This window comes from Heptranchias perlo, chromosome 26, assembly GCF_035084215.1.
Source record: "Heptranchias perlo isolate sHepPer1 chromosome 26, sHepPer1.hap1, whole genome shotgun sequence".
NCBI classification, from domain to species: Eukaryota; Metazoa; Chordata; class Chondrichthyes; order Hexanchiformes; family Hexanchidae; genus Heptranchias; species Heptranchias perlo.
The window spans coordinates 29,644,158-29,659,902 of NC_090350.1; the positions used below are offsets into that span (position 1 = coordinate 29,644,158).

Sequence of the window (15,745 nt, forward strand, 5' to 3'; positions counted from 1 at the left end):
TTCCCCCCCCCCTCCCAAGGCATACGTACGCGCATGGGCAGTGCGTGAAATATAGGCGCTGGCCTGTGGACGAGGTTGATCTGTTAATAATGGATGAAAGATATTATGATCTGAGTGAAGCGCAGAAAGCTGTCAGAGCGAAATATCCACCCGTGAATAAGAAATACGAATGTAAGTGCAACTTTCTTGAATATTGTCCATTTTGTGGTGGTGCTCCTGTGACTGGGTTGGTTATCGCAGGGAGAGGTTTAAAGATTCCGGCTGTGGAATATGAAGTACTTAATTTCAGTTAATGTGTTCGCTGGTTAATTAATACCTTGCAGCAGTGTTGCTGACTGGGCTGGGACGTTTACAAGGCAAACAATAATTAAGCCGCTGGGGTTCACTCATTTTCCTGTGAGGAAACCACTCGGTAAAGTTATGTTTAAGACCAATTAAACCCGCTAGAATATTCAGTTTATCACATTTTAAAAATCCCTGCTTCCAAACAATTACTTGACCTCAAAGTTATTATTGAGTTCACCTGAAGGTATTCATTTCACTTTTTTTTTCTTTTATAACATTACAATGGCGAATTAGATCACGTGTGTAGTATCCTGTATACAAACTGAGAGGAACGTAGGAACAGGAGTAGGCCATTCAGCCCCTCGAGCCCGCTCTGCTATTTGATTAGATCATGGATGATCTGTGATCTAACTCCATATACCTGCTTTTGGCCCATATCCCTTAATACCTTTGGTTGGCAAAAAGCGTTCTATCTCAGATTTAAAATTGGCAATTGAGCTAGAATCAATTGCTGTTAGCGGAAGAGAGTTCCAAACTTCTACCACCCTTTGTATGTAGAAGTGTTTTCTAATCTCACTCCTGAAAAGTCTGGCTCTAATTTTTAGACTGTGCCCCCTAGTCCTAGAATCCCCAACCAGCGGAAATAGTTTCTCTCTATCCACCCTATCTGTTCCCCTTAATATCTTTTAAACTTTGATCAGATCACCTCTTAACCTTCTAAACTCTAGAGAATACGACCCCAATTTGTGTAATCTCTCCTCGTAACTTAACCCTCGAAGTCCGGGTATCATTCTTGTAAACCTACGCTGCACTCCCTCCAAGGCCAATATGTCCTTCCGAAGGTGCGATGCTCAGAACTGCTCACAGTACTCCAGGTGCGGTCTAACCAGGGTTTTATATAGCTGCAGCATAATTTCTGCCCCCTTGTACTCCAGTCCTCTAGATATAAAGGCCAGCATTCCATTAGCCTTATTGATTATTTTCTGCACCTGTTCATGACACTCCAATGATCTATGTACCTGAACCCCAAAGTCCCTTTCGGACATCCACTGTTTTTAACTTTTTACCATTTAGAAAGTGCCCTGTTCTATCCTTTTTTGGTCCAAAGTGGATGACCTCACATTTGCCTACGTGGAATTCCATTTGCCACAATTTTGCCCATTCACCTAATCTATCAATATCCCTTTGTAATTATGTTTTCATCTACACTGCTTACAATGCTACCAATCTTTGTGTCATCGGCAAACTTAGACATGAGACTTTCTATGCCTACATCTAAGTTGTTAATAAATATTGTGACGTTTGGTTAGGAGGGAATTTGTGACCAAGGTGGGGGAATTGCAGGACTATGGAGAAAGAGCAGGGGAGTAGCTGGATACCTCTTTAAAAGAGCAGGCACAGGCCGAATGTGCTGTATGTTTCAAAACTGAGATTGATAGGTTTTTGTTAAGCAGGGGTATTAAGGATTATGGAACCAAGCTGAGTAAATGGAGTTAAGATACAGATTGGGTATGATCTAATTGAATGGTGGAACTGGCTCAAGGGTCTGAATGGCCTACTCTTGTTCCTATGTTCCTACATTGTATGAAATTGTTTGCTCATGTTTTAAGACTACTGTCAGTTATTATAGATAGTGACAAAATTGAAGAATGTTAAGATTACAAAAAGTAATTATGCGTAGCACTTTGAGCTGTCTTGACACAAACAGCACTGTTGACACTTGTAATTGGAGTCTTATGGATTCGGACACCAGTTAATCGAGCTCACCATAACAAATTGTCTTCAATGACTTTATTAGCAGCACTGCCAAATACAGAAATAATGTTTACCTCAGTCTGGAGAGCTAGCTTCTCGAATCTGTTCTGCCAGACCTTAGCTATGACACCTATTTTTTAATGTTAATTTGTCTACATTTCAAAATATATAACTGATTGACTTGACCTGGTCTGCAAACCCCTTCTAAACTTCTGCTTATTTGTGGGAATATTTGTACGTAAAAATGCCCTCCAAGCATTGAGTTGTCTGATGCAGAACCCCATAAATTGACTTTAATATTTTGTGACTTGAGAATTTGGATCAAAAACTTGAACCTAATGTTTCCCAATGACTTAGTGGCTAAATGCATTGCACAGTGCGCTACTGATCCTTACAGGCCAGGAAGGCTACAGGTTTGATTCTTAGTCGGTGTTGAGTTAGCTGATCTCTGCCAGATTAAGACTAGGAAGGCTACAGTTGGGTCTGGACCCCGGGAAAATCATGGGAATCTCTCCTGTTTCTGATTGCAGTACAGTGGCCTGACCGGGAAAGTACTTGTGTAAATATCAGGTGGAGAACAGTAGAATATGAGCTAATCCCCACCCTGGCCGCTCAGCCCTTTGTACATCATTGGACAGTAAAGTGCGACATCTGTACCGGGGACCTTGAACAACATCACGCTAACCAATATAAATCATGGTAATGCAGACACCAGTAAGTGAACAGATATTCCACAATTGCTTCCAGTATTATGGGGTAAATCAGCTGAATACAGACCACAGTACAAATTTTGCTTTGATATATTCAGTCAGGTTGGTTTCTGTATTCAGTTGTATTACAAATGCTCAAATTGGCAATATACATTAAACTGATATTCAGCTTTTGATTTTTGTAACATTTTTTTCTCCTCAGATTTGGACCACACTGCAGATGTACAGTAAGTTCTTTAAAATAGCTACTCTAAAATGAACTATTTGCATATAATATGGGATTACAGATTTGGAATTTTGTCTTGCAATTCAAGAAGTTGCATAACCTGTAATACCTAAATTGTATAACTCAAACTGACATTCATTGCAACTGCTGGGATTCTACAGTGATTCAGTGTACAATGTGTCATAGATGTTGCATCACTTTTCTGATGTAGAACCTCTTAATACCTTGTGTTGCAATAGAATAATCAATTGCTTTGGATTGAGCTAAAATTTTTTAATAAGCTGCATTACTTCCCAACCATGGCTTTCTTGTTAAAAGTACTACCGTTTAATCAACTCATTTCACTTTTTATTTAATTGTCTTTTTTAATTAGTTGGGCCTTCTGTCCATCATAGTGATAAAACTTATGAAGCAGAAGAATTCCAAAGCTTTACTGCATGTTAAAATGTATTAGATAATCTGTAGAAAAAATAAAGGAAAAATAATCTTTTCTTAGTGTACTAACATTATACAGTTCATGTGAAAATTACAACTGAGGGTCATTGAAGCTTTGGTCATTTTACTTGACCATGTAAAGAGGATTATCAGAGATACAAAAATGATCCAGTGTTGTCACTGGGATTTCATTTAAAGTTGGGCATGTAAAATATTCTGTGTTTTTCCACCTGAATTATGAAAAATACCCAGCAGTATAATTAGATTCTGGCCTTACAATATCGGGCTTTGTTTGGAGAAAGTATTTTGAACTATATTAACACTGGAGTGCTTACAGGCCAAACTGGTGTTGATACTGTTGTGAGCTATTTTAGATGATTTTACACATTACATAAGCGTATTGGACAACATTAATATGTATTGGCTTAAGTATGCTTTTTATGCATAATTTGGTGCCTATTGTCAGCATTATACAATAACCTTTTCAAAAAAATTGTATCCTGTGTTCAGGTAAAAGCCATGGTGTGAGGAATCTGCATGATTTTGTGAAAGAAATTTGAGTCTTCCTACCTCCTGTATGATAAATCACCTGATGTAAAAACAGTAAATGTTAGAAATGCACTATAGTTCCTCAGCATCTTAAAAGATAAGTTAACATTTCAGGTAGAGGCCCCTCTTCAAAACTAAACCATGCAATGTGTTTGAAAACAGGCCTTCATTATTTACACTGTCATACATTTGTCATACCAGTCTGAGATTAGACTTCTTCGTCTAAATGTTTTTTGGCTGAGCTTTTTGTGATTTATAGCAGATATTTTCTGTACTGCAGTGCATTGCGTTTTGAATACTGATCAAAGTAACGGTAATGGTAATTTTGACTGGGCAAGTATCAAAGGGATTCCATAAGTCCTGATCAATCGTATTCTCGATTCACTTTGAATCAGAATCTGGATTACTGTGCAGAAAAAAAATGACAGCTGCTAGTTTCACAGTTCATGATTGATGTATAGCAGAATTTGCAATCCATATTTACCATGTATTATTATGAAGCAATTAACTTTTCAGTTTGGAAGCCCTGAAATGTTCTCCTTTTTGTAGGTTACACTCATGGGGCGATACAGTAGAAGAAGCATTTGAACAGGTTGTTATGGCCATGTTTGGCTATATGACTGACATAGAAACTGTGCAACCTTTAATCACAATTGAAGTAGAAGCTGAAGGTAACTGTGGTGATAGGCCATAATGGTATATGCTATATCAATGTATTTTTGCCACAATTTTTATTTATTGAAAATTTGTAAAGGATTATCTTTTTAGGCCAGCACATTTGTGTGTCAGGGTGGTTTGCTAATCAGCTCCTTTGGTTTCATGTGCACAATTTTGCGTGCATTAAATTCCTGTGGAGATGAAGATGGGAGGCTACAGGACCTCAATTACCTTGTAACTCCAAGCCATGTTCCTGCAATTCCTAGTGACTGGTTAAGCATAGGTAGAGGCCATTAAAGAAGTTTGCTTGCCCAATTGTATGCAGAGTGATGTTTGGGAGAAGGAGAAAAGTGGAAGGTAAAATACAATGTTTCTTGGTGCATTTTGGGTTAGGGAAAAATCTTTAAGTCAATAATTTGGCTTAAAAACACAATCCTATTTTTAATATTGCTTAAAAAAAATTAATTTAATTGCCCACAGTTCAATTAAGAGGAAAGGCAAACAGTGATCTGATGATCATATATTGTTTTATCAGTCCACAAAGCTGGAGACAGGTTTGCACTCATATGCTGAGTCCCTGGTCTCTGCTCAGCTGTTTAGGGATACAGTAAGGTACATTCAATTGGAAGGAAAGTGATGGGAATTGGAAAGCGTGATCTGTTCTTGTAATAATTCTAGTCATTAGCTAGATACCTGTTGTGTTATCAGTGGATCTGACTATTAGTCAGTGATATTACTACTCCAGTAATGGCTAGCCATTAGTCATATGTCCTTTAGCAAGAGATTATAAAGATTGTTTTGAGAACTGGTAAATTCTAAAATGGATAAAAATAACGTCCTGTAGCTTAAGAAAAATGACTGGGACAAACTGAAACTAATGCCATTGAGTTAATTACACCAAGCTTTCCCACACCAATACTTAACTTTTTTACCAAAATAAACCAGGTATGATAAATAACCTTTTTCATTTTTTTAAGTTTGCTTCGAGATCAACAAGAGACTTGCCTCTAACTTCCATGACCCCTTGGAGACCCCAGAGATTCTATGCTTTACATTATATAATTACTCAAGCATTGTGGGAATACTGATTTGCAGTTATTTAGTGGGCAGTGTCTTAAAAGCTCTGGCATGATATTTTTGGAAATTTTATTGCCACAAGTGTGTTGTGCATGCAGACCCACAAAGTCAACAAGTAACTTAATTACTTAGCTCCTGATTATAGTGCTGGTCAGAACACAAATTGAAAGCATGGACATTAGGTTTTCTTCTGTCAGATGTCCACTGTGAAACTATTGCTGATTACCAGTCTTCCAATAAGTTCTATGTGCAACAAAAACAGGAAATACTGGAAACACTCAGCGGGTCAGTTGGCATCTGTGGAGAGAACAGACAACTCAATGATTCAGATGTAAACCCTTTGTCGGAACTTTGATTTCCATCATTTGCATTTTTTTTTCCTTCCCTAGAGGTAGATCATCATTTGACCTCGCCAAGTGACCAGCTCTAGTGTTGCTATGGTCACCAGAACTCACCATAGTGACCAGAACTCACTTTTTTGGCTCTCTGTCAATGGTTCTGGGAGTACTTGCATGATGTGAAATATAATACTAAACAGCAATTCTATCCTAACTTTAATATTTTTGTTTTGTCTATTTTCTTTTAGGACATGACATGTTATCTCTGCTCTATAATTTCATGGCTGAATGGCTCTATCGATTCAGCGCAGAAATGTTTTTTGTTCCAAGGGTCAGTGAATGTTTTTAAGATTGAAATAAGTCAGATGTGAGCTGACATTAGAACGTATAACATTAAATGTAGTGTTTGTACAATGATAGAAATGATTTGGAAAATTTGAATTGCCCCTGTGATGGGTACTAGGAAATAAATACAATTCTGCAAATATATGTTTCATAAATACATACAGAGCAAGAGGATAACTAAGGAAAGAGTAGGGCCTATTAGAGAGCAAAAAGGTAACCTATGTGTGGAAGCAGAAAATTTGGATATGGTTCTTAATGAATACTTTGCGTCTGTCTTCACAAAAAAGGGGAATGATGCAGAGATTTTAGTTAAGAGGGAGGAGTGTGAAATATTGGACGGGCTAAACATAGTGAGAGAGGAAATATTAAGGGGTTTAGCATCTTTGAAAGTAGATAAGTCGCCAGGCCCAGATAAAATGTATCCCAGGCTGTTAAAAGAAGCAAGGGAGGAAATAGCGGAGGCTCTGACCATCATTTTCCAATCCTCCTTGGCTACAGGCGTGGTGCGGGTGGATTGGAGGACTGCTATAGTTGTACCGTTATTTAAAAAGGGAGAAAAGAATAGACCTAGTAACTACAGGCCAGTCAGTCTAACCCCGGTAGTAGGCGAATTATTGGAATGAATTCTGAAGGGACAGTATAAATCGTCATTTAGAAAGGCACAGGTGTACAATCAATATGGATTTGTTAAGAGAATGTCGTGGCTGACTAACTTGATTGATTTTTTTGAGGCGGTAACAAGGAGGGTTGATGAGGGTGGTGCGTATGATGTAGTCTACATGGATTTTAGCCAGGCTTTTGACAAGGTCCCACGTGGCAGACTGGTGAAAAAAGTAAAAGCCGATGGGATCCAAGGGAAAACGGCAAATTGGATCCAAAATTGGCTTAGTCGCAGGAAACAAAGGGTATTGGTCGACGGGTGTTTTTGTTACTGGAAGGCTGTCTCCAGCGGGGTTCCACAGGGCTCAATACTAGGTTCCTTGCTTTTTGTGGTATATATTAATGATATAGATTTAAATGTGGGGGACATGATTAAGAAGTTTGCAGATGATACAAAAATTGGCCATGTGGTTGATAGTGAGGAGGAAAGCTGTAGACTGCAGGAAGATATCAATGGACTGATCAGGTGGGCAGAAAAGTGGCAAATGGAATTCAATCCAGAGAAGTGTGAGGTAATGCGTTAGGGGAGGGCAAACAAGGCCAGGGAATACACAACAAATGGGAGGATACTGAGGTTAAGAAGAAGAGAGGGACCTTGGAGTGCATGTCCTCAGATCCCTAAAGGTAGCAGGACAGGTGGTTAAGAAGGCTAATGGGATACTTTCCTTCATTAGCCAAAGCATAGAATATAAGAGCAGGGAGGTTATGCTAGAACTGTATAAAACACTAGTTAGGCCACAGCTTGAGTACTGCGTACAGTTCTGGTCACCACATTACAGGAAAGATGTGATTGCATTAGAGACAGTACAGAGGAGATTTACGAGGATGTTGCCAGGACTGGAGAATTTTAATTATGAGGAAAGATTTGATAGGCTGGAGTTGTTTTCTTTGAAACAGTGGGGCTGAGGGGTGATTTTAATTGAGGTGTATAAAATTATGAGGGGCCTAGATAGAGTGGATAGGAAGGACCTATTTCCCTTAGCAGAGAGGTCAATAACCAGGGGACATAGATTTAAAGTAATTGGTAGAATGGATTAGAGGGGAGCTGAGGAAAAATGTTTTCAATCAGAGGGTGGTGAGGGTCTGGAACTCATTATCTGAAAGGGTGGTAGAGGCAGAAACTCTCATCACATTTAAAAGGTACTTGTATATATACTTGAAGTGCCATAACCTACAAGGCTACAGACCAAGTGCTGGAAAGTGGGATTAGGCTGGGTAGCTCTATTTTGACTGGCACAGACATGATGGGCCGAATGGCCTCCTTCTGTGCTGTAAATTTTCTATATTTCTATGTATCCTGCTTATTCTAAATATGTCTGAAAGGCTGTCCAGTAGAGGTATATGGAACTGTTGCATCCAGGTTGAGCTTATGTTTTGCATGTCACGGTGCCAACAGGCTTGGCCAATACTTTTACATGGTACTAATGACCTATTTACTTCAGCTTCCTTTGATTGTGTTCTAAAGGGCATGATGACATCCTAGCCTCTCCACACATGATGCCATCGTAGCCTCTCCACGCGGCTTACCAATATAACATGCTTTTCAGGAAATTAGACTTGCTTACCCAATAGTTCAGCTAATTAAGACAGTGAGTGAATAAGCTGGAATTACACGTGGATGTCCGCTGAGTACGAGATTAGGCTCACTGTGAGGGACCTGCAGTTAATAATCACTAAGGAGGTAATTTTAACCTAACACACCCGGTGGGGAAATTGACAGGATTGGGTCAACTGCCATTTTACACTCTGCCCAATTTTACTCTCCATTGACTTCAACGGAGAGTAAAATCTGGCAGGGTGTAAAACGGACGGGCGGCCCACCCGATCCCCGTCGATTTCCCGCCGGGTGGGTTAGGTTAAAATTACCCCCTGACTGTCAAGTTCACGTGACAAATAGCCACTTGGTACTGGAGGATACCCAGTAAAGATTGAGAAAATTAAAGGAAGAGAAAGTAAGTGCTATTGAACAAGTACTGGGAGTGTGGAAAAACAGCAATTTGCATTTATATAGCATCTTTAATATCAAAGAACATACCAAGGTGCTTCAGAGACATAAAAAGTAACAGTCACCAAGCCAAAGAAAGAGAGATTAAGAAGGATAACCAAAAGCATAGTCAGAGGTGGCTTTTAAGGAAGAGAAGGAGATGAAGAAGTGGAGGGGTTTAGGGAGGGAATTCCAGAGTGTGGGTACTAGGCACCTGAAGTATGGCTGCAGAGTTGGTTTGGAGGGGGGTGGGTGGTGGATGCACAAGAGCTAACATAAGTGCTTGATTCTCGATCACAGTTATGAGTACTTTCCTCCTATATTACAATGTTAAAATATGTTCCATAGAACATGTTTATGACTTTTGCACTGCCTTTTAGTTTTCTTAAGCAATCCAGCTGAGGCTATTGAGATGGAGGTTGGTGGGGGTTGTAGGACTGGAGGAGGTTACAGAAATGGAGGCTAGGCAACAAAAGGATTCGTTCAAAAGGATTCGTTCACAAGGATGAACATTTTAAATTTCAGATGTTAGGGTACCAGTGCCCAGTAAAAGTTATTAGACTTTAAGTTTTTTAATCAAAATATTGCAGAAGCCATAAATCTAAAACAAAAAAAGAAAATGCTGGGAACAGACAAGTCAGTCAGCATCTGTGGCGAGAACAGACAAGTTATCATTTCAGGTGTGGACTCGTCATCAAAACTTTAAGTTTTGTGTGGTACACCTGATTTTGTCTTTTTTTTTATGTGGTATTTTCTAGAATATTCACTGCATTATTAGCTCCATTGTAACACAAGTCCTTGATTCTCCATCACTGTTATGAGTGGGTGTATGGAGTACTTCCTATATTACAATGTTAAAATATGTTCCATAGAACATGTTTATGACTTTTGCATTGCCTTTTAGTTTTCTAAAGCAATCCAGCTGAGGCTATTGAGATGTTGTCTCTTATCCATATTTTTGTGCAGCTGATTTTACTGTATGGGCCCAGGATTAAAACTATGAATTGTTCTGCAAAATGACATTTAAATACTAGTAACTAACTTTTCCTAAGAAAATGTTCCTTTTATAAAATTTTGTGATCTAAAATTTCCATTTTTCTAACTTTTTAAATTAACTTTTGGCTATGAGGCATGTATTTTCTGTGAAGAAAAATGAAAATACTGTTCTGGAACACCTACTATTCTCCCTTCCTCTCCACGTTGAAAACACTTCTCTATTAGCCTTGCTAAATTTGAAAGTTTGCTGTGAGAAATCACAACCATGAACCTGCATCTTAGCACTCGTAACATAGCATGTTGGGATATTGGCCCACCGTGCCATTGTTGTGGCACAAGAGTTAGCTTTTTCGTTTTTCTTTCTTCTGCTGATTTTTCTCTCCTAAAGACGCTACCTACTTGCTTGGGTACAGTTGTGTTTGAGCCTTCCGTAACCATTCCTCATGTGTAAGCTCAGACACTGAGTGAGTGTTGGCTGTTTATTCAGCAATGGGGACATAACAGTTGACCTCAGTTCTGTCCTCAACTGATGTTCATACATATGGACCCCAAGCAGAGGTCACTGGATAGCAATCTGGAGCAATTTTCCCTTCCCTAATCTGGGGTGCGGAAGCCGATTGTAGTACTCGACCTGCTGCCCTGTCTGAGATTAGCTAACTCAGCGCCTGCTGGAGATGGAATCTGGAACCTTCCTGATCTAGTTACTGCTTTGATCAACTGAACCATCGGGGAGCGAGCTACCATTTTTTTTTTAAACCCATCTCACGGTGTGAAACATTGCATGTGTCCAAATAATTCAACCATCCACAAGATGGCCACGATTTATTTTGTAAGTGATGCCACTATATGAGTCAAACTAATATAAAATTTCAATAACAAATTTAGTAGGGGTAATGGGTATGTCAAATTGGCAGGATGTGACTAGTTGCGTCCCCCAGGGATCTGTACTGGGGCCACAGCTTTTCACTATATATTTATGAATGACTTGGATGAAGGAATAGAGAGCCGTATGTCGAAAGTTGCTGATGACACTAAGTTAGGTGGCACGGTAAATAGCGTAGATGGGAGCCGAAAGTTGCAATGGGACATTGATAAAGTAAGTGGGCAAAACTGTGGCAGATGGAGCTCAATGCTGGAAAGTGTGAAGTTTTCCACTTTGGACTTAAAGATAGATCAGAGTATTTTCTAAACTGCGAGAAGCTAGGAACTGTGGATAAGCAAAGAGATTTAGGGGTCCAAGTACAGAAATCACTCGAAGCTAGTGGACGGATACAAAAAATAATTTAAAAGACTAATGGAATGTTGACCTTTATCACGAGGGCTGGAATACAAAAGGATGGAAGTTATATTACAGATGTATAGGGCTCTGGTTAGACCCCATCTGGAGTACTGCATTCATTTCTGGGCACTGCACCTCAGGAAGGATATATTGGCCTGGGGGGGTGTATTGCAGATTCACCAGAATGATACTGGGGCTAAAAAGGTTAAGTTATGAGGACAGGTTGCATAACCTAGGCTTGTTTTCCCTTCAATATAGAAGACTAAGGGTGATCTAATTTAAATGTTTAAGATGATTAAAGAATTTGATAGGAAATAGTTTCTCTCTATTTATCCTCTGGTGGGAGAGTCCAGAACAAGGGGGTATAACCTTAAAATTAGAGCTAGGCCGTCCAAGGATAGGGTCACGCATAGAGTAGTGGAAATCTGGAACCCTCTTCCAAAAAGCTGTTGCAGCTGGTGGTCAATTGAAAATTTCAAAACTGTGATTGATAGATTTTTGTTAGGCAAGGGTATTCAGGGTTATGGAACCAAGGCAGGTAGATGGAGTCAAGATACAGATTCGCCATGATCTAATTGAATGGCGGTACAGGAATTCTCTTTCTGATTTACTAATGCGTGTTAATTTTTTTACAGTTGCTATTCTGACTTTCTTGTTTCTCTTCTAGGAGGTGAAAGTGATTAATTTGGACAGAATTAATTATAAGATTCGATCAATTGGGTAGGTATAGTAATTAGGCCTGAACCATTTGGCATATTGGCAATGTTTAACTCTGACCAATGGCTGGTCCAGAGAATTGATTATCTCTGTGGGCCCAACTGGTGTTTAGATTTTCAGCTTGCACCCTTTTCCCTTCCTTCCTCCTCCTCAGCTGTAATTTATCTGTTCCAATTTTAACTTTTAAAGTTTTCACTTACTGGCAGGAAGCAGTTTTCCATTTGTGATTTATTAAATGGCAAGTTTCCTGTTGCAGCTCCATTATTAGTGGGAGAAGTGGTGTCAGCCAGATGCTGCTCCTTGAAAGAAAGAACTCAGTTCCCAGGCTGACCTGGCTAACAGCTCTGTGACCAGCTTGAGTCCAAGACCCGGCTAACTGGCTTTTTAAGTCAGAGAACGGTGTATGGCAGGGGAGACCAAAAAGTAGGGGGAGAAGTGTTCTTAGTATCATAGGTACAGCATAGGAGGGGGCCATTCGGCCCATCGTGCCTGTGCCAGCTCTTTGAAACAGCTATTCAGTTAGTCTGGGTCTTCAGCTGGTTAATTTTTTTTGTATTTATGTTCTAAATGGTGAAACTTATAACTCTTGATAAATATCTTCTCATCAATACAGCATTGAGTGCAGATGTTATCTAAAGCGTAACTCCAATCTAAATTTTTAGTGGCAAACTTTGATAGATAGTAAGCCCTTTTTTTAAAATAACAATTTAAATTTCTGTATAGTTCCATTGTTACATTTCTCTTGCTCTATCTGTATTCTGTGGCTCTTCCATTGGCGTTGTGGCTTGCTTTTTTTTCCCATGTTCCTTGTATTTGTTTAATCCTTGAGCAGCACCATTTCATAAGAAAAAGAGGAAGAAATCTAATGGGTGAATTAAAAATTAATGTAGAAAACTATATATTCAGAGCTTTTTGTTTCAATATTAGTAAGAGATCTAAGCATTGAAATTTGATTTTTAAAAACAGGCTCTATTAGAGCATGGATTTATGTGCTTAGATTCTAACTTGTATGAATTATTGAGCCAGAACTTGCACAGAGCGGCGTGACAACACTCGCCGCAGCTCCTGCAACTTAAATTAACAAAAGTACTTACTGCGGGCTCTGGCATCGACTTGCTTGATTTTGAACTTTTTTTTAAAAAAATTGTGCGCTATCAACTCAATCTCTGAGCAGTGTAATTTGATGCGTATGGAACAGTCTGAGAATAGAAGACCCACAGAATCTGTCAGGAAGAGAAGTCCTGCCCACAAGCGGGCAAACAGACTTCATTCATTTAAAGTTAGTATTCTGGAAGTCATTGTAAATAATAATAAACATTTCTTTTGACTTTTTATGAAAAAAATAATTGACTTAGAGACAGAAAGGAAAAGCTTTTTAAATAAAGAATTTAATTTTTTTTAAATGACCAAAAACTATTAAAGTAAAGAGTAATATAAGACTCCACATTTTTAAAATTTAAGTTTGGTTGTTTGGCAGTCATTAAGACTAACCGCGCTTTTAAAACTTAGTTTAGACCTGGTATTTTTAAGCATAACTGTTTGGCGTAATTAGTTACTTTCCAACTGGGCAGATGAGCAAGTTTGCGATTTTTTTTTTTCAGTGATTTCAATGATTGCAGCGTGCGATGGCCCTTTAATTCGCAGCTGTCAAATCGCCAGCAAACCAATAGGAGCAAGTTCACAATTTCCACATTTTAGTGCACATATGTAAACACGGGAATGTACTCCTATGCTTCGCCATTAAAAACGGAGAGCGCTTTGAGCTCCGTTATTTCGGGAGCAAGTTCTGCCCCAGTGTTTTGGGCAGAATAATTATGATTAGAATTTAAAAAGAAACAAAAACAATTGATGAATACAATAGAAGTTCATTTAAATTTATTCACTAAACAGACTAGTACCTGTTTTTTTTGAAGGTTTGGCTTTTTAATCCTGTCTCTAATGACACTTAAGCTGAAACTCAAAATATGCATCCTGATGGGAAGTTTGCAATAAGATATTTGTTTGTAAGTAAGTTTGAAACCTGATACCTGACCTAAGATTTTTTTTTTCTCTCAAGATGGGGAGAAGAGTTTGATTTGGCCAAACATCCACAGGTAACACTAAAACATTGTAATGTTTCATTTTACACCATCTCCTCTTACATTTTTGAATTGCTTATTTTCAAAGCACTATGGAATTATAAGCAAACTTCTTCTTACCATTTTTCTTTACTTTTACAGGGCACTGAAGTCAAAGCCATCACATACTCAGCAATGCAGATTCACGAGGATGAAACACCTCAAATTTTTGTTATCATTGATATTTGATTTTTATTTAAATATTTTTAATTTTTCTTGATTATTGCAAGATATGTACAAAATATATCTTGATATCTTTATTGCAGTAACCCATTACGGTATCAGTATTGGAAATTCTACCTAAGTCTGTAAATAAGACGAGTACCAATATCAGGAGAACTATTTATGTTTAACACATGTTCCCTTCATATACCCAGGAAGTAACAGAAAATCCAGATTTACATACCTTCTCTTTCTTTTATCAGAATAGATGATTTAGCAAATACAAAATAGGTATATTGTGCCAAACGGTCCTGTCCCCTCTACTATAAATAGTTGGTTCTCATCCCGTAAATTGATTAACAGCAAATTTTGTGGCAGTTTTGAATTTTACATTTGCTATGGGTCCATATTTTTAATTTCCTCCAGCAGCTGGCAGGACTGGTAAATCAGCTACTGTTTGGCAGGCGTGCTTGAAGGTTGACTGTTGGAAGTTGTGGTTAGCGTTGGTGAGGATGTGCATAGTATTTTTTTTTATTGGATATGAAACCTTTTAGAGAATGAAGTACACCTGACTGAGAAATTTGAGTGTCACTCTCCAGCGAGGCCCAAATCATTCCAAAAGTGGTGTTATGGGAATGGCTTATCTACAAAATAATGTGGTGTCTCAATGAGATTTATATTCAGTGCTAAGGATGTTAATGATTCAGGATAAGAAATTAATCACAGTCAAACTTTTATGACCATTAAACGTTGAATATAGGGAGAGAGAAAAAAATCAGGCAACATTAAAATTTTTACCAGTAGTAATGTACAAGAATTTATTTTGTATCTACAAATAAATCTTGGGTGGTGGGACATAAGCTTTAATCCTTTATTAAGATATTGTTAAAATTGAGTTTATTAAAATAATTCTGATCAACTTTGTTTTAACAATAGTTTTTTGACACCACGAGTTTACAATTATATATTTGATATTTTTGGATTGCTTCATGTATGCCAAAAAGGATTGGCCTTTACAATTAAATATGCCCTGATTATTAATTAAGATGTGTGGTAATATTTTACTGTTTTACAGTTTGTAAAAATCATGCATTGGTTTGGTTTAAAATGTACAATAAAGCTGTTAACATGCATTTAATGTCTAAATGATCTGTTGGGACCTTGTGTGCAAATTGCTTATCACATTTGCTACGTAGGTTACTGCACTTCAAAAGTAATCCATTGGCCCTAAAGCACATTGGGACATCCTGTGGCACTGTACAAGTGCAAGTCTTGTTTTTCTTACAATTGTACTTCAGACAAATAATTTATGTTTCATAGAACATTTTAAACATCTGTTCAGAATTAAGACTGCTGACTGGTATGACTGTAACTAGTGATTATAGTCTTTATTTCCTGTGCTTCATGGGAGTCACCAGCAGCTCAATGTACAAAGCTGTTTTGATTGTATCTA

The 15,745-nt window shown here is 38.2% G+C and overlaps 1 protein-coding gene across 1 annotated transcript; it reads left to right on the forward strand.

Annotated features, from left to right (window-relative positions):
* The first annotated feature begins 24 nt into the window (after positions 1-24).
* Positions 25-15,425, forward strand: zbtb8os (zinc finger and BTB domain containing 8 opposite strand). The gene is made up of 7 exons (XM_068006662.1): positions 25-171; positions 2,953-2,977; positions 4,510-4,631; positions 6,281-6,363; positions 11,964-12,016; positions 14,070-14,106; positions 14,233-15,425. The coding sequence occupies exons 1-7, from the start codon at positions 90-92 to the stop codon at positions 14,317-14,319; spliced, it is 489 nt and encodes a 162-aa protein (XP_067862763.1). The 5' UTR covers positions 25-89; the 3' UTR covers positions 14,320-15,425.
* The last annotated feature ends 320 nt before the right edge of the window (positions 15,426-15,745 follow it).